This window comes from Bubalus kerabau, chromosome 2, assembly GCF_029407905.1.
Source record: "Bubalus kerabau isolate K-KA32 ecotype Philippines breed swamp buffalo chromosome 2, PCC_UOA_SB_1v2, whole genome shotgun sequence".
Lineage (NCBI taxonomy): Eukaryota > Metazoa > Chordata > Mammalia > Artiodactyla > Bovidae > Bubalus > Bubalus kerabau.
The window spans coordinates 113,006,375-113,032,448 of record NC_073625.1 but is presented as its reverse complement, the minus strand read 5'-3'; the positions used below and the strand labels follow the sequence as shown (position 1 = coordinate 113,032,448).

Here is a 26,074-nt window from a genome sequence, read left to right as displayed (position 1 = left end):
CCTTATGGCAGAAAGCGAAGAGCAACTAAAAAGCCTCTTGATAAAAGTGAAAGAGGAGAGTGAAAAAGTTGGCTTATAGCTCAACATTCAGGAAACGAAGATCATGGCATCTGGTCCCATCGCTTCATGGGAAATAGATGGGGAAACAGTGGAAAGAGTGTCAGACTTTATTTTTCTGGGCTCCAAAATCACTACAGATGGTGACTGCAGCCATGAAATTAAAAGATGCTTACTTCTTGGAAGAAAAGTTATGACCAACCTAGATAGCATATTGAAAAGCAGAGACAATACTTTGCCAACAAAGGTCTGTCTAGTCAGATCAGATCAGATCAGATCAGTCGCTCAGTCATGTCCGACTCTTTGTGACCCCATGAATCGCAGCACGCCAGGCCCCCCTGTCCATCACCAACTCCCGGAGTTCACTCAGACTCATGTCCATCGAGTCAGTGATGCCATCCAGCCATCTCATCCTCTGTCGTCCCCTTCTCCTCATGCCCCCAATCCCTCCCAGCATCAGAGTCTTTTCCAATGAGTCAACTCCTCGTATGAGGTGGCCAAAGTACTGGAGTTTCAGCTTCAGCATCATTCCTGCCAAAGAAATCCCAGGGCTGATCTCCTTCAGAATGGACTGGTTGGATCTCCTTGCAGTCCAAGGGACTCTCCAGAGTCTTCTCCAACACCACAGTTCAAAAGCATCAATTCTTCGGCGCTCAGCTTTCTTCACAGTCCAACTCTCACATCCATACATGACCAGAGGAAAAACCATAGCCTTGACTAGACGAACCTTGTTGGCAAAATAATGTCTCTGCTTTTGAATATGCTATCTAGGTTGGTCATAACTTTCCTTCCAAGGAGTAAGCGTCTTTTAATTTCATGGCTGCAGTTGCCATCTGCAGTGATTTTGGAGCCCAGAAAAATAAAGTCTGACACTGTTTCCACTGTTTCCCCATCTATTTCCCATGAAGTGGTGGGACCAGATGCCATGATCTTCGTTTTCTGAATGTTGAGCTTTAAGCCAACTTTTTCACTCTCCACTTTCACTTTCATCAAGAGGTTTTTAGTTCCTCTTCACTTTCTGCCATAAGGGTGGTGTCATCTGCATATCTGAGGTTATTGATATTTCTCATGGCAGTCTTGATTCCTCCTTGTGTTTCTTCCAGTCCAGCGTTTCTCATGACGAACTCTGCATAAAAGTTAAATAAACAGGGTGACAGTATACAGCCTTGATGTACTCCTTTTCCTATTTGGAACCAGTCTGTTGTTCCATGTCCAGTTCTAACTGTTGCTTTCTGACCTGCATACAAATTTCTCAAGAGGCAGATCAGGTGGTCTGGTATTCCCATCTCTTTCAGATTTTTCCACAGTTGATTGTGATCCACACAGTCAAAGGCTTAGGCATAGTCAATAAAGCAGAAATAGATGTTTTCTGGAACTCTCTTGCTTTTTCTATGATCCAGCGGATGTTGGCAATTTGATCTCTGGTTCCTCTGCCTTTTCTAAAACCAGCTTGAACATCAGGAAGTTCATGGTTCACATATTGCTGAAGCCTAGCTTGGAGAATTTTGAGCATTACTTTACTAGCATGTGAGATGAGTGCAATTGTGCGGTAGTTTGAGCATTCTTTGGCATTGCCTTTCTTTGCCATAAGGGTGGTGTCTTTGGGATTGGAATGAAAACTGACCTTTTCCAGTCCTGTGGCCACTGCTGAGTTTTCCAAATTTGCTGGCATATTGAGTGCAGCACTTTCACAGCATCATCTTTCAGGATTTGGAATAGCTCAACTGGAATTCCATCACCTCCACTAGCTTTGTTCGTAGTGATGCTTTCTAAGGCCCACTTGACTTCACATTCCAGGATGTCTGGCTCTGGGTCAGTGATCACACCATCATGATTATCTGGTCGTGAAGATCTTTTTTGTACAGTTCTTCTGTGTATTCTTGCCAGCTCTTCTTAATATCTTCTGCTTCGGATAGGTCCATACCATTTCTGTCCTTTATTGTGCCCATCTTTGCATGAAATGTTCCTTTGGTATCTCTGATTTTCTTGAAGAGATCCCTAGTCTTTCCCATCCTGTTGTTTTCCTCTATTTCTTTGCATTGATTGCTGAAGAAGGCTTTATCTCTTCTTGCTATTCTTTGGAACTCTGCATTCAGATGCTTATATCTTTCCTTTTCTCCTTTGTTTTTGCGTCTCTTCTTTTCACAGCTATTTGTAAGGCCTCCCCAGACAGCCATTTTGCCTTTTTGCATTTCTTTTCTGTGGGGATGGTCTTGATCCCTGTCTCCTGTACAATGTTATGAACCTCATTCCATAGTTCATCAGGCACTCTATCTATCAGATCTAGTCCCTTAAATCTATTTCTCACTTCACTTTATGATCATAAGGGATTTGATAGGTCATACCTGAATGGTCTAGTGGTTTTCCCTACTTTCTTCAATTTAAGTCTGAATTTGGCAATAAGGAGTTCATGGTCTGAGCCACAGTCAGCTCCTGGTCTTGTTTTTGCTGACTGTATAGAGCTTCTCCATCTTTGGCTGCAAAGAATATAATCAATCTGATTTCGGTGTTGACCATCTGGTGATATCCATGTATAGAGTCTGTCTAGTCAAGGCTATGGTTTTTCCAGTGGTCATGTATGGATGTGAGAGTTGGACTGTGAAGAAAGATGAGCACCGAAGAATTGATGCTTTTGACCTGTGGTGTTGGAGAAGACTCTTGAGAGTCCCTTGGACTGCTAGGAGATCCAACCAGTCTATTCTGAAGGAGATCAGCCCTGGGATTTCTTTGGAAGGAATGATGCTAAAGCTGAAACTCCAGTACTTTGGCCACCTCATGCAAAGAGTTGAGTCATTGTAAAAGACCCTGATGCTGTGAGAGATTGGGGCAGGAGGAGAAGGGGACGACAGAGGATGAGATGGCTGGATGGTATCACTGACTTGATGGACATGAGTCTGAGTGAACTCCGGGAGTTGGTGATGGACAGGGAGGCCTCGCGTGCTGTGCTTCATGGGGTCGCAAAGAGTCAGACACGACTGAGCGACTGAACTGAACTGAAAATATAAAGACACTGAGAGGTTAAAGGACAGAAAAAGATACAGTATGCAGATACCAATCCAGAACAGCTGGTATGTTACTTAACATCACACAAAGAAGATTTAAAGGCAAAAAGAATTATTGCATGTAACGAGTATCAGTCCATAATAATAATAAAGGGTTTAGTTCACAGAAAGATAGTACAATTTAAAATTTATAATATTCCTAAGTATACAGCCTCTTAAATATACAAAGAAAAAATGACAGAATTACAAGGAGAAATAGAAAAATGCACAATGAGAGTGGGAGATTTTGTTTCTCTTAGTAATTGATAGAACAATAATTTCCCCCAAAATTCAAGAAGGATTTAAATGATTTAACCACCGTGACTAAGAGATTTTTACATAATGAACTTGTATAGTACACTGTACCCTACAACTGAAGAAAGTAGTTCCTTTTCAAGCCCAAAGAGAACACATGAAAAAGTTTGACCACATACTAAGCCATAAAGGAGTCACAATAAAACCAAAGGCTGAAAATTATGCAGATCATGTTCTCTGACCACAATATAATGAAGCTAAAATTAGTAAAAGTAAAAAGAAACCAAAAAAACTAAAAAATCCCTAAATGTGTAGATAAGAAACACATTTATAAATAACCCATGTGTCATATAAGAAATAACAATGGAATTTAGAAAATATTTTGAACTGAATAATAATGAAAATGCTTCATAGCATATTTAGAGGATACAATTAAGACAGATTTTAAAGGGAAACTTATAGCCTTAAGTAGATCAGAAAAGAAAAATAAAAAGATAATATACAGAATGGGAGAAAATAGTTGCAAACAATGTGACTGACAAAGGGTTAATATCCACAGTACACAAACAGCTCATATAATTCAATATAAAAAAAACTTCACCCAATCAAAAAAAATGGGCAGAAGATCTAAATATGCATCTATCCAAGAAGACATACAGATGGCCAACAGACACATGAAAAGATGCTCGACATTGCTATTAGAGAAGTGCAGATGAAAATCACCATTTTCATTTTTTTTGAATGTGAGGTATTGCCTCACACATGACAGAACAGCTACAATCAAAAAGCCTATAAACAATAAATGCTGGAGGGGGTGTAGAGAAAGGGGAACCCTCCTGCTCTGTTGGTGGGTATGTAAATTGGTGCTGCCACTAAGGAAAACTGTGACAGTTCCTTAAAACACTAAAACTAGAGCTACCATATGATCAGCTAGCATATGCCCAGAAAAGGTGAAAACTCGAATTCAGAAAGAGGCACGCACTCCAGTGCTCATAGCAGCACTATTTACAGCACTATTCACAATAGCCAAGACATGGAAATAGCCCAAGTGGCTATCAACAGAAAACTGGTTTAAGAAAATATGATACATATATATATTCCAATATATATACACACAATGGAATATATATATATAATGGAATATTAGCCATAGAAAAGAATGAAATACTGCCATTTGCTGCAACATGGATGGACCTAGATAATATCATAGTAAGTGAAGTAAGTCAGAAAAAACAAATATATGATATCACATATGTGGAATCTAAAATTTAATACAAGTGAATCTATATTTAAAATATAAACAGACTTACAGACATGGGAAACAAAAATAGATAAGCAAAAAGGGTTTACTGTTTGGCTGCTGCTGCTGCTGCTGCTGCTGCTAAGTCGCTTCAGTCATGTCCGACTCTGTGCGACCCCATAGACGGCAGCCCACCAGGCTTCCCCGTCCCTGGGATTCTCCAGGCAAGAACACTGGAGTGGGTTGCCATTTCCTTCTCCAATGCATGGAAGTGAAAAGTGAGAGTGAAGTCGCTTAGTCGTGTCCGACTCTTAATGACCCCATGGATTGCAGCCTATCAGGCTTCTCTAGCACAGGGGACTATATTCAGTATCTTGTAATAACCTATAATGGAAAACAATCTGAAAAATATATATAACTGAATCACTTTGCTGTACACCTAAAATGAACACAATATTGTAAATCAACTATATGTCAATAAAAATAAATAAAACATTTAAAATGTTTTTAAAAAGAATAAGTGGATTCTCAAAATCATGCTGAGTGAAAGAATGCAATAACCAAGGAATACACAGTGTACGATTTTATTTATGTAAAAGTCTTGAAAATCAATCTGCTACCTATAAACTAATCTATAATAAAAAAAAGCAGATCAATAATTATCTGGGATCAAAAGGGATCAAAAATGAATGGGATGAAAACTGGGATCAAAAGCCCACCATTCCCCCCAAGGTAATTTTTATCCTACCTTTGTGATAAACCTTTTCTTTTTTGATTTGTGGTGTTACAGTCTATGCTTGCACCCTAAGCAATATACTTTAATTTGCCCAGGACTCTAAATTTTATATAAATAGAATTAGATTGTATGGTTTTTTATATGTGACTGATTTCTTTCACACGATATTGTATTTCTGAGATTTATAGTGTGTATGTATGCCTATAGCACCTTCCATTCGGAGAAGGCGATGGCACCCCACTCCAGTACTCTTGCCTGGAAAATCCCATGGACGGAGGAGCCTGGCAGGCTGCAGTCCAGAGGGTCGCTAAGAGTCGGACACGACTGAGCGACTTCACTTTCACTTTTCACTGTCATGCATTGGAGAAGGAACTGGCAACCCACTCCAGTGTTCTTGCCTGGAGAATCCCAGGGATGGGGGAGCCTGGTGGGCTGCCGTCTATGGGGTCGCACAGAGTCGGACACGACTGAAGTGACTTAGCAGCACCTTCCTTTTAGTGCTGCATGTTGTTCCATTGTATGAATTTTTATACAGGGTTGACTTCATGGGGCATGCAACCAGGGCAGTAACACAGGGCCCCTGATGGCAGCCTATCTCCTTCCCCCCAGGAATACTGTGTTCTATGAGCCATCTCTAGGAATCTCTGAGACAACCCCTGGCTGCTGTTCCAAACTTGCTGCCCATTACGTTAACCATGACTGTTACCTCTGACATTAAGGGGGGATTTCTTGGTAGCTCAGCTGGTAAAGAATCAGCCTGCAATGCAGGAGACTCTGGTTTGATTCCTGGGTCGGAAAGATCTGCTGGAGAAGGTTTAAGCTACCCACTCCAGTATTCTTGGGCTTCCCTGATGGCTTAGCTGGTAAAGAATCTACCTGCAATGCAGGAGACCTGGGCTGGGAAGATCTCCTGGAGAAGGCAACGGCTACCCACTCCAGTATTCTGGCCTGGAGAATTCCATGGACTATATAGTCCATTGGGTCTCAAAGAATCAGACACAACTAAGTGACTTTCACTTCATTTCACTTCTGACGTTTAAGTGCTGCCCTGGTCTCTGGTATTTCAGAACTGTGTCGTCCCCATTGATACTGTGAAGTCCACTTCTGCCACAGTGTCTTCTACTGTCAGTCCTGGCCGGTGGAAAGTAGATAGGATTAGACTTTTGATATGTGTCCCTCTCTCACCAGCATGTTTCTTATCAGCTTGGTTAATGAAGTTGTTTTCCAAGCCCTGCTGAGAAACACAGACAGTAATAGGTTGTCAGGTTTCTAAGCTGGCTTATTCTAGCATTCCAACTTCCCAAAGCCCTTTAAGACTTTCCTCCACATTTTGCATCTCTACTTCATTTGCTAAGTACACGTCATGTTTTTTTTCTAATCTTCAAGTGCCATCCCACTGGTGTATTAAAACTGTCACTCAGGACCCTGTAATAGCCAGATGTTAAATCCCTGATTTAGATTTTTATTCCGCCTTCTTGATCCAGCACCCCCAGGATCCATTCCCAGTTCCTGCCAATACATGCTAGCCAGATTTGACAGCTCTTTAGGAACATTTTCTAATATCTAGCAAGCCTGGTATTCCCTCAGTCAGATTTTGCAGAGTCTTGGTCTGAACTATGTGTCTGGTGGCCAGATGGAGGTAGAACAGTTCCTGGAGAGGATAAGGATTGCCTTGAAGGTATGGTTGCCAGATTTAGCAAAAGAAGAAGAAGAAGAAGAAAAAAAAAAACCAGGATACAGGAGATTAGGATACTAAAAAAATTGCTCATTGTTTATCTGAAATTCAAATTGAACTGCACATCTTGCACATTATCTGGCAACTCTATTGCCTCATTTGAGGTTTCTTTATATCCTTTCAGCAACGGAAGTTCTCTCCTCCAACAAGAGAGAGTTGGTCACTTCTTAGGCCCTGAGGTTTCAGGCAATTCAAGGCTCTCATTAAATCCTCAGGCTGATCTTAAGCTGTGCGCCTCCCCTCCAGCTGCAGGATATGAGGGTCTTTTTAAATGCGGTCCAGGAAATACTCTGACCCTTTCACTGCTTGAAGTTGTTGATTAGTACAGCTGAGCCTGTGATTTTCTCCCTGCAAAGAATCAATAGTGATTACCAACAACCATCTGATTCCACTGCCCTTTCCTTATAGTTATTGTTGCTCCCATACCCCTCAATAGCCTGACACAATAGTACCTGAATTTGTCAGCACATTAGAATTATCTGGGAGCTTCTAAAAATACTGGTGTATGTGTCCTACCCCAAGAAATTGCGATGTGGTCAGTCTTAGGTGTGATCTTCGTTAGGAATTTTTAAGAGATTGCCCAGTGACTTTAATGCTAGGACATTGTGCCAGTTACTACATCCCCTTGCACCTGTATCCCTTTATAGCTCACTAGAGGTAAGTCTTAGTGATCTACTACCACCAGCATCTAGGCAGTCTCAAAATCTAGCCCTTATTGTTATCCAGCTGGTGAGTAATCCAACCACAAAAATCTTACCCTTAGTGGCTTACCAGATGGTGCTAGTGGTAAAGATTCCTGCCAATGCAGAAGACGTAAGTGACACAGGTTTGATCCCTGGGTTGTGGAAGATCCCCTGGAGGAGGGCATGGCCACCTACTCCAGTATTCTTGCCTGGAGTATCCAGTGGACAGAGGAGTCTGGCAGGCGACAGTTCATGGGGTCGCAGAGAGTTGGACAGGACTTAGTGACTTAGATCGCAAGCACACTACATCCTAGGACCTTCCTGGTATCAACTATCTTTAGTAGAATTTCCTGAAGACAGGGAATCTTATCCAAGTAACTTTCCATGAATAATGTCAGTAAAAGAGAGTGTGAGGAAGGCAGGAGCAGGGCAGGAATGAAAATCAGCAGGAAATGTGGTCCTAGCTGGAGACTAGCTATAGAATCTGACTCCATGGGGAGCTCTCGAGCAAAGTTCTACGGCAGAGTTAGCTCTATCTTGAGGCAAGGGGGCTGACCTTTTGTATCCCTACATGAGTTAATAATTGGCTAGGTCTGCTTCCAGAGGGGATGACAGAGGGCTGGAGTGTGGCTTCTTAGTCAGGGCAGGACTAGGATGAGGTGAGGAAAGCAAGGTTAGAGGGGTACCAAGATCTCAGTAATCAGGATGAATTATATTTTAATGCAATATTTTATCTTTTTTATCAGCATATAATTGCTTTACAATATTGTGTTAGTTTCTGGTGCACAACAAAGTGAATCAGCTTCGTATTTACATATATCCTCTGCCCTTTGAACCTCCCTCCAACTCCCCCCAATGTAATATTTTAAACAAATCAAAATTAACTCTCCAAACTCACAACGAACAAAGCCCGACTTTAAATAAAGAGAATTAGGGGAGGAGGTTCCTACTTGGCCAAGGGCAAGTCTTAGAGAGGGCATCTGTGGTTTGTTGTCAGTCGACATTCACAGCATCTTGGGGATCAGCACAGTTAAAGGGGGACTGGGCAAAGCACCAACAACATCCAGTACAATGCCTTTCCCCAATTCCATGTATTTAAGTTTGGGTTGACCCCATTCCCCTAGTATTTTGGGGAGGGAGGAGAGGAGAATAATACTTGGACCTGCTTCATAAGGTCAGAAATCCCTGGCCGTGGTTACTATTTTAAGGATGAATGTGGGACCCAAGCAAGCCCAATCAACTTCCTCTCAAGAATATTTCTGCTGGAGCTAACAGAAAAGATGCTCTGGACAGCATAAGTTAGAGTTGTTTGTGGCCGTACTTCTCAGCTGCACTGAAGGAATCTGCCCATAACAGGAGAAGAAACCAACATACCGAGAAATCTGGGCCAAAAATGAAGCTAGGGAGACAGAGACTGGCCTAAAAATATTGATTGTGCTGGACTCAGGTGAACCAAGATTTTTCTGTTTTATGATGTTTCAATTTGGAATATTTTTTATTTCATAGAATATAAAGTCTGACCTAAGGAATAAAGCCAAGCTGAGGAATAAAGAAGGGGTAGGAGAAGAGGAGTGGAGAAGGCAATGGCAACCCACTCCAGTCCTCTTGCCTGGAAAATCCCATGGATGGAGGAGCCTGGTGGGCTGCAGTCCATGGGGTCGCTAAGAGTCGGACATGACTGAGTGACTTCACTTTCACTTTTCACTTTCGTGCATTGGAGAAGGAAATGGCAACCCACTCCAGTGTTCTTGCCTGGAGAATCCCAGGGACGGGGGAGCCTGGTGGGCTGCCGTCTCTGGGGTCACACAGAGTCGGACACGACTGACGCGACTTAGCAGCAGAAGCAGCAGCAGGAGAAGCGGAGAGGGAGAGAGACAGAGAAATATAACTGGAGAGGTCCAAGAGTAGATTTGTTTCAGGTGTGGCGGGAACAGGGCCTCAATGTTATCGCCAGGCTCTATCTCCTAGACCTGTTCCTAGGACTGGCTCCATTATCAGGTTAAACATGAATCAGACAATAAGTTCAGGGACAGATTCTCTGGTTTCCCCAAAATCTACTTACCTCTCTTGGCAATAGTTCCATGATTCTTGAATCAAACATCTGTGTCTGGATTCTCTCTTTCTTAAGCATGAAATATTCCCTATTATCACCAGTTCTTTCCCCTCCAAGTCTTTCCTCTTGATCACTTATATGTAAGTCTTAGCATAGGATAAATTTGGGTTTGGATGGCACCTCTCCAAGTCACCCCACTACAGTAACATACTTGCTCACTGTTCTGCAGCTCTCATATTTTTTTTTTTTCTCCTCTAAATTCTCATACGATCACATATCACTACACATTTCTTTTGGTTATCCTTTCTCTTCTTAAAATGAGTTCTTTAACTTCTACCAGATGATGCAGCTTTTCTTCTTCTTCCCAATGTAAGCTTTTATTTTTTAACACAGTGCCTGGCATATAGTGTGCTCAATAAATAGCTATGATGAACAACAAATTCTTACTGTATAGCACAGGAAACTATATTCAATATCCTGTGATAAGCCATAATGGAAAAGAATATGAAAAAGAATGTATATATGATTAACTGTGGAGAAGGAAATGGCAACCCCCTCCAGGGTTCTTGCCTGGAGAATCCCAGGGACAGAGGAGCCTGGTGGGCTGCGGTCTGTGGGGTCTCACAGAGTCAGACACGACTGACGCAACTTAGCAGCAGCAGCAGCATGTATAACTGAGTTGCTTTGCTGTACAGCAGTAGTTAACACGACACATAGTTCAGCTATGTCAATTAAGAGAAAATTTAAAAAATAAATAACTATTTGGATGATGATGCTGACAATGGCAATGAGGCAGCATCGATCGCTTACACGGGGTTGAGAAGATTTGACGATTGTTTCCAATGCTAAACACCCTGATAGAAGATTTTCTTCATATCTTACCTATATTTCCTGCTGTCAACAAACCATTTCTTTAAGTTCTTAATATAAGCAATTACTCAGGGAGAATCAAAATTCTTAAAATTCTCATTGATCTGTCATCTTGTTTAAGTCTTGCTACAGTTTTTTTTTTTTTTTTTCTTCCAGCTGAAACTTTAAACCTCTAGGACATTCACACATGTTAATATGCATGGCTGGTTTGGTCACAGGAACAGGATTTATTTTTAATGTTAAAAAAGCATTCCTTCTTTTTAAATTGATAATGAGGGTCTCAAGTAATACTCTGAGACTGTGACTCCAAGACAGTTCAACAAATAAATTAAAATCTAGAGGGAAAAAAGTACGAAAGGACTGATTTAATTGTTTGATTTGGCCTTTTATTTTTTTTTTTAATGGAATGGGCTTGATGTTTTCCCATCAAGCGGACACAGCTCAACTGTTCTTGCAGAGGCTGTGAAGCCTGAGGGTAAATACGTGATGTGCGCAGTTAAACGGTGGCAGGTGAACTGGTGGAAACAGCATGTAGCTAGTTTCTGTTACCAGTCAGCACAGCAGCCACACCCTGACCTGTTTTAATAATGAGTCTCAGATATATGCTCTGGTTTGCAAATATGAATTTTAGAAAGAGTTTTAATTTTTTGGTAACCTGTGTTCCAGGAGCGCAGAGCCCTGGCTTCTTGCTCTGTGTCTCTGGTCTCTCATGTGTGAGGTTAACCTCTGCCCTAACCCCACGCTGGGTCGATGATACAGAAAAAAGATTTTTTTCACCTTGATAACTAAATCAAAGACTGTGATCGGTTAATCTGTTTTCAATCTACTGGCTGTGCCTGAATCATGTAGCACTCCTAATATCCGATGTTAAGATTTCTTTCCTCCCATTATGATTTAGTGCAGAGAACTCCTGTTGTCCATCTCTCCTAAAGCAGCTCACTTAAGTTTTAATTTTCCTGCCCTTGCATCGGCTTCTGTAATTGAGTCTATTTGATCCTGCCTTTAGTCTGATGAGCATGAGCGCCGGAATCTAGTCTGAAAATGATAGGAGGCTTCTCCTAGTTCATCTCCTTAGCTAATTGTGTCAGTTTCCCGGTTTGTTTTTTTTTTCCTGCACACCTCTCCCCCCACAAACCATCCTCTGCATAACTACACTTTAAGACTAAGTCCTCCAAAATCCTAACAGGGAGCCCCTGACCCTTGAGAGATCCCGTTTTCCCTCTCAGCCCAACTGCTTAGAATCTTATGTTACATTTAGTAAGGACAGACCTCTGCCACCATGACAGAGAAGTAGATATTGTTGCATGTCTAGAAAGAATCTTGACCAAAGGAAATATAAAGGGTGTGTTAGAAAGATGTGTTTGGCCTCAGACAGTAAGGATTGAGGGTCCCTCGTGCATAACATGATTGCATGAATCATCTCAGTCCTGTGTTGAGATGCTGAGAGAGGGACTTCTTCAAATGAGGCTGATGTGGGAGGTGTTGTAGGAGCATTTCTGGCTTTTATCAGGGTGCAAAGGGACTTCTGGGCTGAGTGTTATATGAAAGAACCCACACCCACCCCTATTACTTCATGATGGCTTCCTGTTCCCATTTTTCCCACTACTAATGCTTCCTCACCACCACCAGCTCCACCTTGCTGTAACAAGACAACCAGTTGCTTGTTTGCTGAGGCTCCTTCCCTTTCCTTCCCTTCCCTCCCCTTCCTCTCCTTTTCCTTCTTTAACTGTATAATCCTTGTATCTTTTGGATTGCCCTTGATTCTATGAGGTAGGTAGGAAGGTATTATTAACCCTATATTACACATAAGAAAATGTAGAATCAGAAGGATTAAGGAATTTGCCTAAGGTCACGTGGCAACTAATAGCAGTGTCAGGTCTACTTGACCCAAAGTGCATGCTCTTAGTGCATCATACGCTGTCAATGTCCATTTCCCAGATGGTCTAGCTAACAGGAAGTGCAGAAAGGCACAGTAAGGTGGAAAGTACCCTTGACTGAAGCTGGGGAACCTGACTTCTGGTCATAGCTCTTTTTAAACTTAAAGAGGACTCCTTCTCCTCTGCCCTCACTTGCCATATAAAATGGAAGGGCTCTACTTGATGCTTTCTATGTTTCTTCCATTTCTAATAGACTGTTAGGACTATTTAGTGACTCTTTATATATTTAGGAAATCCATGGGTACACCGCATTTAATCTCAAAAACAATGATTCACAATCAGATCATGGGAAGAGAAGCCACTTTGCCACATGTGGTATCAAGCTGGCATGACTGCCAGGGTGGAGAGCTACTTTCTGAAGTTAGTTCATGTATATTTTTAAAAGGCATCTTTTCATGCTAAAAACACCCATAAGGTACTGAACACTCTAATCTTTGTCCAGTTACACTTGTTTATAAAAAATACTTCGTTGATCTTGTGTATTAATGTATATGAATGGGGAAAGAACATAATTGATGCCGGATGAGGAGACTGGGTACTAGTTTTCTCTGAAAGCATTGTTAGTAGAGAGCCTTGATCCAAGACATAGCACCTATGGTTTCCCCAACTCTGTGATTCTGATTGAGACTCTACTTCGGGACACTATACATACTGAGATGTATTGTCCTTGTCCACTAAGGAAAATTTACTTATCGCTATAATCTAAAGTGTAGCTTAATAAGAAATAATGTGAAAAGTACAAAATCTTATATGCTTATTCATTAGATGTGAAAACTACTGATTCTGATCTCTTTTGTTTCCTTCATTATCATACCTTTTATCCTTCATGCTTGTAAATGCAATGTTAGCAGAAAAATATTTTCTTCAGAAAGTTATAAGGAACAGATAGATAACTGCCTACATAAATTAGAAACATTTCATTACATGCTGGCAAACTTAAAGTGTAGCAAACTTTAGAAATGTTGCTATAAATGGATATTTTTCCTTTTCTAGCCTAATTTAACCTTGCCACCACCCCTCCCATCTCTGAATGAATCTTCACTTTCCCATCTCTCCAGACCCTGCTTCCCAATTCCTGTGGTACACAGCCTCCATCTCTCATGAGGGCCAAGGACTATTTGATTTCTTTTAAGCTCTTAAATTATATGGTTTCATGAAATGATAGGTTTTACTTTTAGTTAATAAGGATCTCTACTAAAATTGAGGGGTAGATACAGAGTAGGTACCACTACCTCCTGTGTAGAGTCCAGTGTGTACTCTGTAATCCTGCTTCCTGGTGGCTGAGAGGAGCTGGTTCAGTGTGAATGCTCTGAAATAATGGGTTCTGAAGGCTGAGATGGTGGGGGGATGATTATCCTGGGTGGCCAGAGGCAGCTTTTTTAAGGGAGTGAATCCAAGTTATTCTTAGAGTGGGAAACTAAAGTTCTAGCTTGGGAGGTGGAGCTGATCATCAGATCTAAGTTGTATGGCAAGAACAGGAGGTGATTAGGTGGCTGAAAGCTAGGATGTTTGAGGAGAATTTGGCAGATAGAGCATGAATCTGCCCAGACCAAGAAGTTTAGGAGTAGGGCTATGCAAAAGAACACTTGCTTATTTAGTGGCTTTAAGTTCCCCTTGGGAAATCCGGAGCTGCTCAATATACCAGCTAGTGGCCAGAGTTGTGCTTGGTGGGGAAAGGAAGTGTTGGGACAGGAATGAATTACTGCTGGAATGGGTATTCTTGGATCACAAGATATTGTGTTAATTGTGTGCAGCCTGGGTAGTGGTAAGGTATGTGGCCCAACAGAAGTAGTGTATTTGAGCCGAGCTCTCATGATGAACAAGAGTCTAATAAGCAGAGGGAGATGTGGAGAAATATTCCAGAGACACAGAATAGCACAGGTGAAAACAACCAATATAATACAAGCTATAGTTTGGAAACTATTAGTAGCCAAATATGGCAGCATCATGGATATTTCAATATGAGAAGAGGGGAAAAATAAAATTGGTAAAGAATTAGTTTAGAGCCACATTGTTGATGACTTTGGATTTTAGGCCGAAGGCAGTCAATGGTAAAGTCCTTGAAAATTTTGAATAGTGGAGTTCCAAGTAAGAGGGTAGATTAAATACACAGATCTAATTCTGTTACCTCCTGAAATTCCACTAAAACTAAAGAAAAAATTTATTTTAAATTTCTTTTTAAAAATTTATATTTACTTATTTTGACTGCACTGCATCTTTGTTGCTGTGCATGGGCTTTCTCTTGTAGTGAGCAGGGGCTACTGTAGTTGTGGGGAGTGGGCTTCTCATTGTGGCGGCTTCTCTTGTTGCAGGGCACAGGCTGTAGAGTGTAGGCTCAGTAGTTGGGGCTCCTGGGTGCTAGAGCACAGGTTCAATAGTCGTGGCACACAGGTTTAGTTGCCCTGTGGCATGTGGGATCTTCCCAGACCAGGGATCAAACCCATGTCCCTTGCATTAGTAGGTGGATTCTTAACCTTTGGACCACCAGGGAAGTCCCTGTTTTTTAATTTCAAGTACAATAATATGAAAGGAGACAACAGTTTGGAATCTGAAAAATAGATGGATGCCTGGTAACTAACTTAGCAAGGAAGGATAGCCAAATCTTTCCTGTCAGTGTGGAAACCAAGAAACAACCCAATTTATACCCTAGGGTTATCAAAAGCCTCAGGAAATAGCAAGACTAGGAACCAATTGAGGATGAGGGTGAGGGCCCAAACAAGGAAGACTGGGTAAAGGTTTGTGAGACGCTGAGCTCTCTTTTCCCACTCTGTACTACTGGGCAACTTTCCTCTCCCGCCCTGGCAGAAATCTGAAGTCTTGTTAGGTGGAGATGGAAAAGCAGAAGGTGTTAGAAAAAGAGACATCTCACACATTTGAGAATGGCGTCACCATAGTGAAAACATATGGACAAAGTAAATTTACCTAGAGTGAATAAAGATTGCAGATATCCCACCACTAGCACACACACAGTCACATGTGCACATATCCCCCTCTTCTCTCACTTTTCTCCCAAAATTCTGATAGAGAGACTTCCACCTTTCAGGCAAGATATTGGAAAACCAGCAGCCCAACAGGAAAGACCTAAAGATGGTTTCCCAATGAAGCCCTCCTACTATTATGCCCCTTTTGCTGATGAGGAAACATAGGCACAGAGATGTCAAAATGATTTACTGAAGGTCATTCATTTAGTATTTATTTGTAAGTATAAGTATGTATGTATATACATACTACATATGTGTATGTATATGTATATTCATACTAAACACTGACACATACACTTATATATAACATAGTGTATCAATGGAAAGATGCATAAGAAGCTGGAGATCAGCGCTGTCTTCATGTGGCTAAGGAAAAGGAATGTGAGGGAGACCTTCCTACTTATTGCCTTGTTCCTTTTGACGTTTGGACAAAATGTAGGGTAAAAGACAATAGACTGGGATTATTTTGTTGGTGATAGTCATGTTCTCAGGATGAGGAAATAAGAGCCTGAATGGGAAAAGAGTGGGTAGATGCTAGAGCTGGAGGAATCTTTGCCTGGCCTGGTGATGACCAGATGTGGCAGGTGGGTGGGAGTGGGCAGTGGGTGCCAAGAGAAAGGTCAGAGGGCAGTGGTCAGAGATGACTCCTTGCTTTCTAGTCTGGGTTCACAAATGTGAGGACACTGAGTGGACGAACCTGGCTTCAGAATGGCAGAGGAGGGTGGATTGCAAAAGAATAATAAGTGACAGGGATGGTGGGAGGGGGACTGGAGTCAGCGACAGTAGCTCATGTTTTCTCTGACCATGCATTTGTCCTGTCACGTGCCTCATCACCTGCAGATTCTGGACTTAGGGGATGATGGGATGGCTCGTGGAAAAGTCAGGGATGGGTCTTCTGGAGGCACCACCTTTGGAAGGCTGAGGGAGTGTCGTGTAAGATGGAGCGTGGACACTCAACTGGCAATCAACCAAAATGCTGCCTGTCCCCTGGCCAGAAAACACAAGGCTGGGAAATAAAAGGGCCAAAGGGGCCACGATTCACAAAATTTTCCCCAGCTCTGTCACTTACTAAGTTAATGACCTTGGGTAAATAATTTTGACCTCTCCGTCGCTATGTTTCCTCATCAGCGAAATGAGCAAAAGAGCCCAGTACCTTCATCATAGGGTTGCTGTGAGGATTAAATGGGATCGTGAGTTTAAAGCTTTATAAGAGTGCCTGGTACAGAATAAACCCCAGTAATATTAGCTAATACTGTTATCACACGTCATGATTACTTTTCACCTTACTTGGGGTTCTTTCTCCCAGACTTGGAACACGGAAGGCCTAGAGAATTTAATACACAAGAGGAGATGCTTTCACCAGGGTATGCTAATGTTCTGTTCAGTCCTTATACAAATAATTTTGAGGTGCTATCTTAGGTGCCTGAGATTCACTGGTGAAGAAATTAGACACATCCATGCCCTCATACAGCCTGGACAATTTTCTTTTTTCCACAATTTCCCTGGCTCTTCTCATATGCCATGTATTTATTTTCAATTGGAATATAATTGTCATATAACACTGTATTAGTTTTAGGTGTACAACATAACAATTTGACATAGTATTTATTAAGAGATCACCTCAATAATTTAACATTAATCACCACACATAGTTACAAAATTTTATTCTTGTGATGAGAACTTTTAAGATGTACTCTCAGCAACTTTCAAATATACAATACAGTTATATGCATTTATTTTATAATCAAAGAATTTTCAAGAAATACATTTTTACACTAAGCTTGTGTTTAATGTCAGAGAAGGCAATGGCACCCCACTCCAGTACTCTTGCCTGGAAAATCCCATGGACGGAAGAGCCTGGTAGGCTGCAGTCCATGGGGTCGTTAAGAGTCGGACACGACTGAGCGACTTCACTTTCACTTTTCACTTTCGTGCATTGGAGAAGGAAATGGCAACCCACTCCAGTGTTCTTGCCTGGAGAATCCCAGGGACGGGGGAGCCTGGTGGGCTGCCATCTATGGGGTCGCACAGAGTCGGACACGACTGAAGCGATTTAGCAGCAGCAGCAGTGTTTAATGTACATACAATCACACATTACATGGTATAAAACATTACAAACTGAAAGGCAAGTATCCCTTCCTTAACTTCAGATTTCCCAGTTACCCTGAGAAAAAACATCCCTTATGTCTTAGTACCTAGATAAACACAGAATTATGTAAGACACCCAAGGAAAGGGAAGAGGAAAGTGTTTGGTGTGAGTCGGGGCTTTTAGTTAGGTGACTAGAGACTGGGCTATCTTAGCACTATCAAGAGCAAAGACATACCTCAGGAGGATAGAAGGAGTGATAGCAGACTGTAGGTATTGCTGAAGTAGAAAATTTAGACTTTTATATCATTTTAATGGACTTCCCAGGTGGTGCTGGGGGTAAAGAACACACCTGCCAATGCAGGAGATGTCTGAGACAGAGGTTCGATCCCTGGGTCAGGAAGATCCTCTGGAGGAGGGCATGGCAACCCATTCCAGTATTCTTGCCTGGGGAATCCCAGGGACAGAGGAGCCTAGAGGGCTACAGTCCATAGGGTTGCGAAGAGTCAGACACGACTGAAGCGACTTAGCACACATCATTTTAATGGAAATTTATTGAGAATAGATACATGTGTATGTATAACTAAACTACTTTACTGTACATGCAGAAACACCACAACATAATCATCCATCTTCCAATATAAACTAAAAAGTTAAAAAAAAACACACCACATGTTAGTCTAATGAAGATGCTTAGAGCCTAATGAAGACAAGGCAGGGTAGAGCACACAGCTGGAACTATTACAGGTTCAAGCATGGCTAGCGTAGCCATCTACAACCCTTCAGGGTCCTTTATGTAGAATAAACACGCCACGACTGAGCAACTGAACAACAACAACAAAATGTAGAATAAGAACTACTTTTCTGTAGCATGGGCCTCCCAAAGTTCTCTTTAGGTTCGGACTGAGGCTTCTTCATCTGTCAGTGATGCTGTCTTAGAGCCAGGGTCTCCTAACTCATTTCTACTGGGCTAGTATATTCCTCTCCTGGGCCCAGTTTCCCTGTTGTTGAGAGCTGACACATAGACAGTCCCCAGAGCCCTGCTCTGGGACAACCAGTATCTCCTTAGGACATCTATGGGCTTAGTCAGCCTCTGGGAAATGTGCATCTTGGCCCTCTTAATTCTGTTGCAGCTCCTTCACTCTTAGTCATTTATTGGAAGAGACCTAGGCCTCCTTCCATCACCCCATTATTAAGATGATAGCTCTCCCTTCCCAGCTCTGCTTCCAGTCGGGTGAAACATTACAACAACCTGGCTATCATCAAAACCCCTCCCAACCTCCAAGGAAACTGCTGTCGGCCTCAAGTCCATTTGGTTAGACTGTCCATCTGTTGCTCTTCCCAGGGCTTGTTGAAGGCCTGCACACACTGAACATTCATGTGCATTTCTATTGGTCGAGAGCTTTCATTTTTTTCCTGTTTTGAGTATTGTGATCTCTCTACTGGCTCTCTCACAGTGGCCCCAGGCCACTGTCTCATTTTTTTTTCCCCAAGAAGAGAAGCAGAGTTTATTATGCACAGCATTCTTCTGCTTTATCCCACAGTCTTTGCTAAGGCTCAGCAGTAGCTTCTTGGGCAGGTGGATCCTCCTTAATATTAGCATCAGCCCCGATGGTAATGGCTACAGAACTGGTTCCTTCTCTGTCTCTCTAATTTCCCAGATTTTGAGTTGGTCTGCTCATTGTTGTCAGCACACTGGACCATCACTTTCCTTACTGACCCTCACAGAGGGACCAGAACTCCTTAACAGAGTGTGGAATTTCCTCGGTAATTACATTATTATAGGACATATTTCTCTATACTTCAAAACATCATAAGGCCATAAAATACATAACTCCCACCCAGACTGAAAAGGTAGTTGTTCAGTCACAGGTATACAAGATGGAATGAGGGTTAGTATCTGAGATTCAGAGTAGATAAAAGCCACAGTTCCAGGAATTGGGAGTTCCACGTAAAACATAATTTATAAAATTAAGAAAAGAGACCAAATGTGAAACAAGAGTTGTTAATCTCACACATGATTCCTGAGCCAGGAATCAGTTAGCTGGGCTTGACTCTTGAGTGTGTTCTGAAATGAAAAGAAACAGTTAAAATCTACTCCTGGCACTGAGAGCAGAGCTGGCATGGTAGGAGGCTATTTTACTTGGAGGGAATTCTGAAGCCCCCACTAGTATTAATAGTAATATTTTCTTGCCTTCTGGGAAGGTTTAGAGAGACAAGAAAAGGTCAGTCAAAACTTGAAAAGGAAAGCATATAAAAACAGTTATATGGCGTTTACTCTTTAATTAAAAATCTGTAGCACTTTTGTTGTCTGAGGCTGTCTTTGAAATGTTAACATCACACTGGACTTCATCAGATCTTTCAGGTTCTTGGAGTTCTACTCTGGAAAAATAGAGAAAAGCATTCGGTGAGATTTCACAGTAGAGCCACTTTCTTTTTCTAGCTTTCAGCAGTGGAGCAGAACATAGGAATGAGCAATGGCATTGCAACAGCAATGAGGAGAAATAAACTATTGAAGAGATGTGCCGTCCATGCTTCCTATTTACTCTCTCTGATTTTTGTCTGGGCCTGCCACTGCCCTACGCTGATTCCCTGGTGCCTTCCCTCTGTAGGCTCTTCCAGACCTTTTCTGAACTGGCTTTGACAAGGAAGCACAGCACCTGGGCTCCATCCTGGATTCTGAGACTCACAGTAGCTGGTATATCCAGGTGAGTGCAGGGCACACGGGAAGCAAAGTATCCTGGGCTCATGACTGTGTCTTTTTTTGACTTAGGGTTGCTTTAATCTCATGACTGTGTGACTAGTGCCTCAATATTCTTGACAGCTCAGTTTCTCATGGTGGGTGGAGGTACAATCTGACTGCCTCATTTTGTAAAAAGGTGGATTGCCAGGAATCTTTGTGTATTCTTTCATGCATCCATCCATTCTTTCAACAAATATCTATTTTAATAACCAAGATATGGAAACAACCTAAGTGTTCACTGATGATGGATAAAGAAATTGTCACACACACACACACAGAGTAGACTATTACTCAGCCACAAAAAAGGAATGAAATCTTGCTATTTGTGACAAACATGGATGGCCCTTGAGGGTATCATGCTAAGTGAAATAAATCAGACAGAGAAAGACAAATACTGTATTATTTCACTTACATGTTGGAATTTAAAAATAAAAAATAATTAAAATATCAAGCTCTCAGATACAAAGAACAGACTGATGGTTGCTAGAGGGAGGTGGGAGAAATGCTTTATTTAAACTAAAACAAACTAACTTTTTTTTTAATAGGAAAATAAATTTAAATAAATTACATTAAAAAAACCTGAAAACTTGAACCCCTTAAAAAAAAAAAGCACCTCATCAAATTCTGCATTCCATAGCCCTCATGTGTGTACAAAAGATAATGGAAAGGATACACACATTTCTCCCTATGCCATATTTAGGGTTACTTAAGTGCTGTCAGACATGACTGAAGTGACTTAGCAGCAGCGATGCTGTTCTTATTTGGATTTGATTAGGTAAAGTATCTAGAAAGAAAGCTAAGTAAGTGAAAAATCAATACAAATCAAACAGACTTAAAATTGTTGCTCAGCTGAAAGCATAGTTAAGAGAGACTAAAACTCTGATGAACAATGTTTATTTTCCCACAAAACTCCTTTCAACATGTTATATACTTATCAAACCATTAGATTGTAAATTCTATAAATAAGTCCCATCATCTTTCAATGAATATTCACCATGAAAATTACAACTACTGAAAACTGTTAGTATTAATAAGAAGCTACTTTCTATAGATTCAAGTGTATTTGCTGTTTCAATTTCACAGTTAAAAAAAATTGTTGAGTACCTACTATACTATATGCCAGACACTCTGCTAGGTTCTAGCAGCACAGTGATGACCTTCACTGACATATTCCCTGCCCTCTGTAGAGTTTAATTTGGTTAAGTTTATAGTGTGTGGTCTTATAATTACACCAATATATAAGTATAACCTGGTGTTATAAAGAAAAAGCACAGGGATCCATAAGATACTATAACAGGATGACATTATCTAGTTTGGGAAGGGTTTTTAAGAAAGTGCAACTTAAGCCAAGATCTGAAGAATGAGGTGAAGAAGTGGCAAAGAACATTCCCAGCAGAGGGCACAGCAGATGCAAAGACATTGAGGCTAAAGGGTACCTATTATCACTTCTCACTTATGTATTTATTCATTCCACAAAAGTAGGAAATCCACTGGTCCAGGCATTGTGCTAGGTACTGGGGTTGCCATGGTGAATAAGATACATTCTATGCTCATCACATCAGACCCTTTTGGTATTATTTTTCTTCCTTGAGCACGACTGAGCTTGCCATGCCCCTTGGGCATTGGGCACAGGGCACACTGCCATCCATTTATAGCCAGGATATTTTTCTCCAAGTCCAAACTAGTCTCACTTTCCTTTTCCTCTCCATATATGCTGAGGTCCCAGCATGCCTCAAACCAAGCCTAGTTAAATTATAGACCCTCTGGGGATTTTACCTCTTTCAACAATGTTGTAGGGTCAGAACTCACCTTTTCTCAGTCTGTTCACTCTCTTTCTCTTCCACTTTGATGATTTCTGAAAGAGACAAAACAACTTCAGAAAACGTATTTCCCATAGATACTAAAAGAAGGAAAGTTTGAAGAGGCTCCTAAGTCCTAGGACCCAGAGAGAAATTGTTGCCGTGTATGTGGAATAGATGGTTCCTTGATGAAATTTCATGGGGACTGAGAAGCAGCTTCTTTCATCCCAGAAGTAAATGCCTTCTTTTGCTCCTTGTGCCTTAAGTTCTAACATTGGGAATAGGTTTTACTTATAGCTCTATTCTTTACTAAAATAAAAATGCTACTGAGAGGTATACCACATATAGTTTTAGCAAACATTTAATGATGGGGGAAAAAAGTTTCCCATCCTTTTCTGAAAGTAAGGTTTGGAAGGAGGAGGAAAAGGAAATGTTGAATGTGCTGACACCTTATTGTGTTATCCAACTGGTGCTACTAAATAATACACAGTATTGCAGGGCCAGAATCAAGTGGGAAATCTCTAGTGAGCTAGACCTCCCAAAGCCTGACTTCCTACTGGCATGGACTTACTACTGATGCAACTAAGGGAGAAAATGTCTCTGGGTTGACAGTTGTGATGGTGCTATTATCCCACTGAGAGCCTTACAGCAGGGGTCGTTAATCCAGGGGTCCATGGAGGAATTTAGAGACCACAGCGGTCCTTTCAACAATCCTGATGGTTTTGAACACTTTCTATCTTTAGCGGTTCTGTTTGTGTGTGTGTGTGTTTGAAAATAATCAGCTTTATTGAGATAAAATGCACAGTAAAATCCAATCATTTTCCATACAGATTTTGCTGAGTCTAACAAGTGTATGCAGTCACGTAACTACCACTATAACCAAAATATAGAACATTTATATAAGCCCAAAGCATGCCCTCTAGTCCTTTTCAATCAATTTCTTTCTCCCACCCATCCCCTCCAACCACTGATCTGCTTAATGCCACAATAGTTTTGCTTTATTCTAGGATTTCATATAAGTACGATCATAAAATGTGTAGGCTTTTCGTGCCAAGTATCTTTCACATAGCATAATACTTTTGAAATTTATTCATGCTGTTTCATGTTACCAGTGGTAACATTCCTTTCTATAGCTCAGAGATATTTCCTTGTATGTATATGCCACCATTTGTTTATCCATTCACCAACTGTAAAAATTCAGGATGCCAGGTTTTTAGTATTATGAAAAAAGCTGCTATGGACACGTGTGTGTGTGTGTCTCTGTGTAGACATATGTCTTTATTTCTCATAGATAACTACCTAGGATTGCTGGATTGTATAGAAGAACATGAGAATTTCATTTGCTTCATATCCTCTCCAACACCTGATATTTATCACTCTTTTTAATTTTAGCCATGTTAGTGGGTGTATGGTGGTAGCTCATTATGGTTTGAATTTGTGTTTCCCCAATGACTAATGACATTATGACTGTGTGACTGTTGCTTACTGGCCACGTGTATATCTTTTTATGTGAAGTATTTATTCAAATCTTCTGCTTTGTGACTTTTGTTATATGAATTATCTTATTGAATAGTATCACACAATTATATATTCTGACTATAAGTTCTTTATTATATGTATATTTTGCAAGCATTTTGTCATAGTCTGTGACTTGACTTTTCATTTGCTTAATAAAGTCAAACGGCGAAATTTTAAATTTTGATGAAGTTCAGTTTACCAATCTTATCTTTTTATAATACAATTTGTGCTTACTGTGTCCTAAGATTTGCCTAACCTAAGCTCACAAAATTCTTCTTCTATGTTTTCTTTCAAAAGTCTTTTAGCTGTAGCTCTTATTTTAGGTTTATGATCCACTTCGAGATATTTTTTGGGTGTCCAGGTTCACAGTTTACCATGTGGATACCTAACTGACCCAATACCATTGTTGAAAACACTATCCTTTCAGGATGGAATTAACTTGGCACTTTTGTCAAAATCAGTTGACAAAATCATGTGAGTTTATTTTTTGCCCTTTTATTTTGTTCCATTGGTTGATTTGCCTGTCCTTTCACCAATGTCACACCATCTTGTCTCCTATAGGTGTAAAATAAATCTTGAAATTAGGTAGTGTAACTCTTCCAGCTTTGTTCTCATGTTTCATAATTATTTTGGCAATGGCAATCCTTTGCATTTCCATATAACTTTTAGAATAAGCTTTTTAATTTCCTCTAAAGAGCCTGCCAGGATTTTGATATTGCATTGAAACCAAATATCAATTTGAGAGAATTGGTATCTTAATAGCTAGTATTCTAAACCATGAGCATTGCATAATTCTCCATTTATTTAGATCTACTTTGATTTCTGTCAGCAGTAATGTTTTTCAGTTTTCACCCCACCCCAGTACTCTTGCCTGGAAAATCCCATGGATGGAGGAGCCTGGTAGGCTGCAGTCCATGGGGTCGCTAAGAGTCAGACACGACTGAGTGACTTCCCTTTCAATTTTCACTTTCATGCATTGGAGAAGGAAATGGCAACCCACTCCAGTGTTCTTGCCTGGAGAATTCCAGGGACGGGGGAGACTGGTGGGCTGCCGTCTCTGGGGTCGCACAGAGTCGGACACGACTGAAACGACTTAGCAGCAGCAGCATATATATATATAGGTATCTTGTACTTGTTTTTTTTTAAGATTTATTCCAAAGCCTGTAATATTATTTGATACTACCTTAATTGGTATTAAAAAATTCAATGTACAATTGTTTGTTGTTAGTATATAGAAAAACAATTGATTTTTGTGTATTGACCTTGTATCCTGCGACTTAACTACACTCAATCAGTTCTAATAGCTTTTAATGGATTCCTTAGGCTTTTCTATAAACATACTCATCTTACCTGCCAAAAAAAAGACAGTTTTACCTCTTCCTTTGCAATGTGTATGACTTTTATTTCTGTTTCTAGAGTTGTAGCGCTGGCTAGGACTTCAGCCCAATGTTGAACAAAAGCAGGGAGAGTGACACACTTGCCTTGTTCCTAATCTTAAGTGAAAGCAGTCTTTTATCATTAAATATAATGCTAACAAAAGATTTTGGTAGATGTCCTTTAAATTCAATTCAAGAGCATCCCTACTTTTATGGGAGTTTATCTTTCTTTTTAAATATTATGAATGTGTATTAATTTTCCCAAATGCTTTTTCTGTATCATATTTGGTAGATATCCCCATGATTTCTCTTTTTAGTTTTTCAATATGTTGAATTTTATTGCTTGTTATTTGGATGTTGAACTTACCTTATATTATTAGAATAAATCCCACTTAATCATGTTGTCTAATATTTTAATACATTGCTAAATTTCATTTGCTAATTTTGTTTAGCATTTTGGCATCTATGTTCACAAGGGCCATGTGTGGTTTTCTAGTCTTGTAATGTCTTTTTCTAGTTTTGCTTGGTATTAGGGCTCCCCCTGCCTTCAGAGCAGCCTAGAAACTGACTCCAGCCAGGAGGTTGTGGACAATCACAGGGCTCACCTCATCTTTTCCCTTCTCTTAGGGACTACAGTTTTCTGTAGCCTGTTGCCCAATGTCTGAAAACAGCTGTCACATATATTTTGCTGATTCTAGTTGTTTTACTGCAGGAGGGCAATTTCTGTAGCGGTTAATCCTTCCTGGGAGGAGAGAGAAGTCTGTGTCTTCTATATAATTTTAAAAGAGCTTTAATTGTTAGAAAAGACTCTTATTTCCTTCTACCTTGTTATAACTTTTGTCAATAAGATGTCCTTTAGAGCCTCAGTTAAGTATGATCTTGTACCCTGTAGCAGTTTTTCTATATTTAAAGGCAGCACTTGTGTACTCCTCAAGGCTTTTTGTCCTGGCTGAGCATTCTCAGT

At 40.7% G+C, this 26,074-nt stretch overlaps 1 protein-coding gene and 2 long non-coding RNA genes across 11 annotated transcripts in view; 1 reads left to right on the top strand and 2 right to left on the bottom strand.

Annotated features, from left to right (window-relative positions):
• Nucleotides 1-7,073: 7,073 nt before the first annotated feature.
• Nucleotides 7,074-8,307, bottom strand: LOC129643602 (uncharacterized). Its single transcript, XR_008710397.1, has 2 exons — nucleotides 7,836-8,307; nucleotides 7,074-7,412 (listed from the first exon to the last, which is right to left on the bottom strand). It is a non-coding gene; the product is annotated as an uncharacterized LOC129643602 (long non-coding RNA).
• LOC129643603 (uncharacterized) lies at nucleotides 7,706-24,602 on the top strand. Of its 5 annotated transcripts, none has more exons than XR_008710400.1 (3): nucleotides 7,706-7,793; nucleotides 20,287-20,382; nucleotides 23,508-24,602. It is a non-coding gene; the product is annotated as an uncharacterized LOC129643603 (long non-coding RNA). The 5 variants fall into 5 exon arrangements; XR_008710399.1 differs by having other exon boundaries at nucleotides 7,749-7,877; XR_008710401.1 differs by lacking the exon at nucleotides 7,706-7,793 and adding an exon at nucleotides 7,841-7,890.
• The window catches only part of CD86 (CD86 molecule), a 67,263-nt gene continuing 59,165 nt past the window's right edge, over nucleotides 17,977-26,074 (bottom strand). For 2 of the 5 annotated variants that reach the window (XM_055568371.1, XM_055568373.1), the window contains 2 exons: nucleotides 22,227-22,290; nucleotides 17,981-20,056 (listed from right to left, as the gene is read on the bottom strand). In XM_055568371.1, the coding sequence (XP_055424346.1) occupies nucleotides 19,960-20,056; nucleotides 22,227-22,290 (161 nt within the window). In that variant the 3' untranslated portion in view covers nucleotides 17,981-19,959. Of the gene's footprint in view, nucleotides 20,057-22,226; nucleotides 22,291-26,074 lie in introns of all 5 variants that reach the window. The other 3 variants (XM_055568376.1, XM_055568372.1, XM_055568375.1) reach the window with 3 other exon arrangements.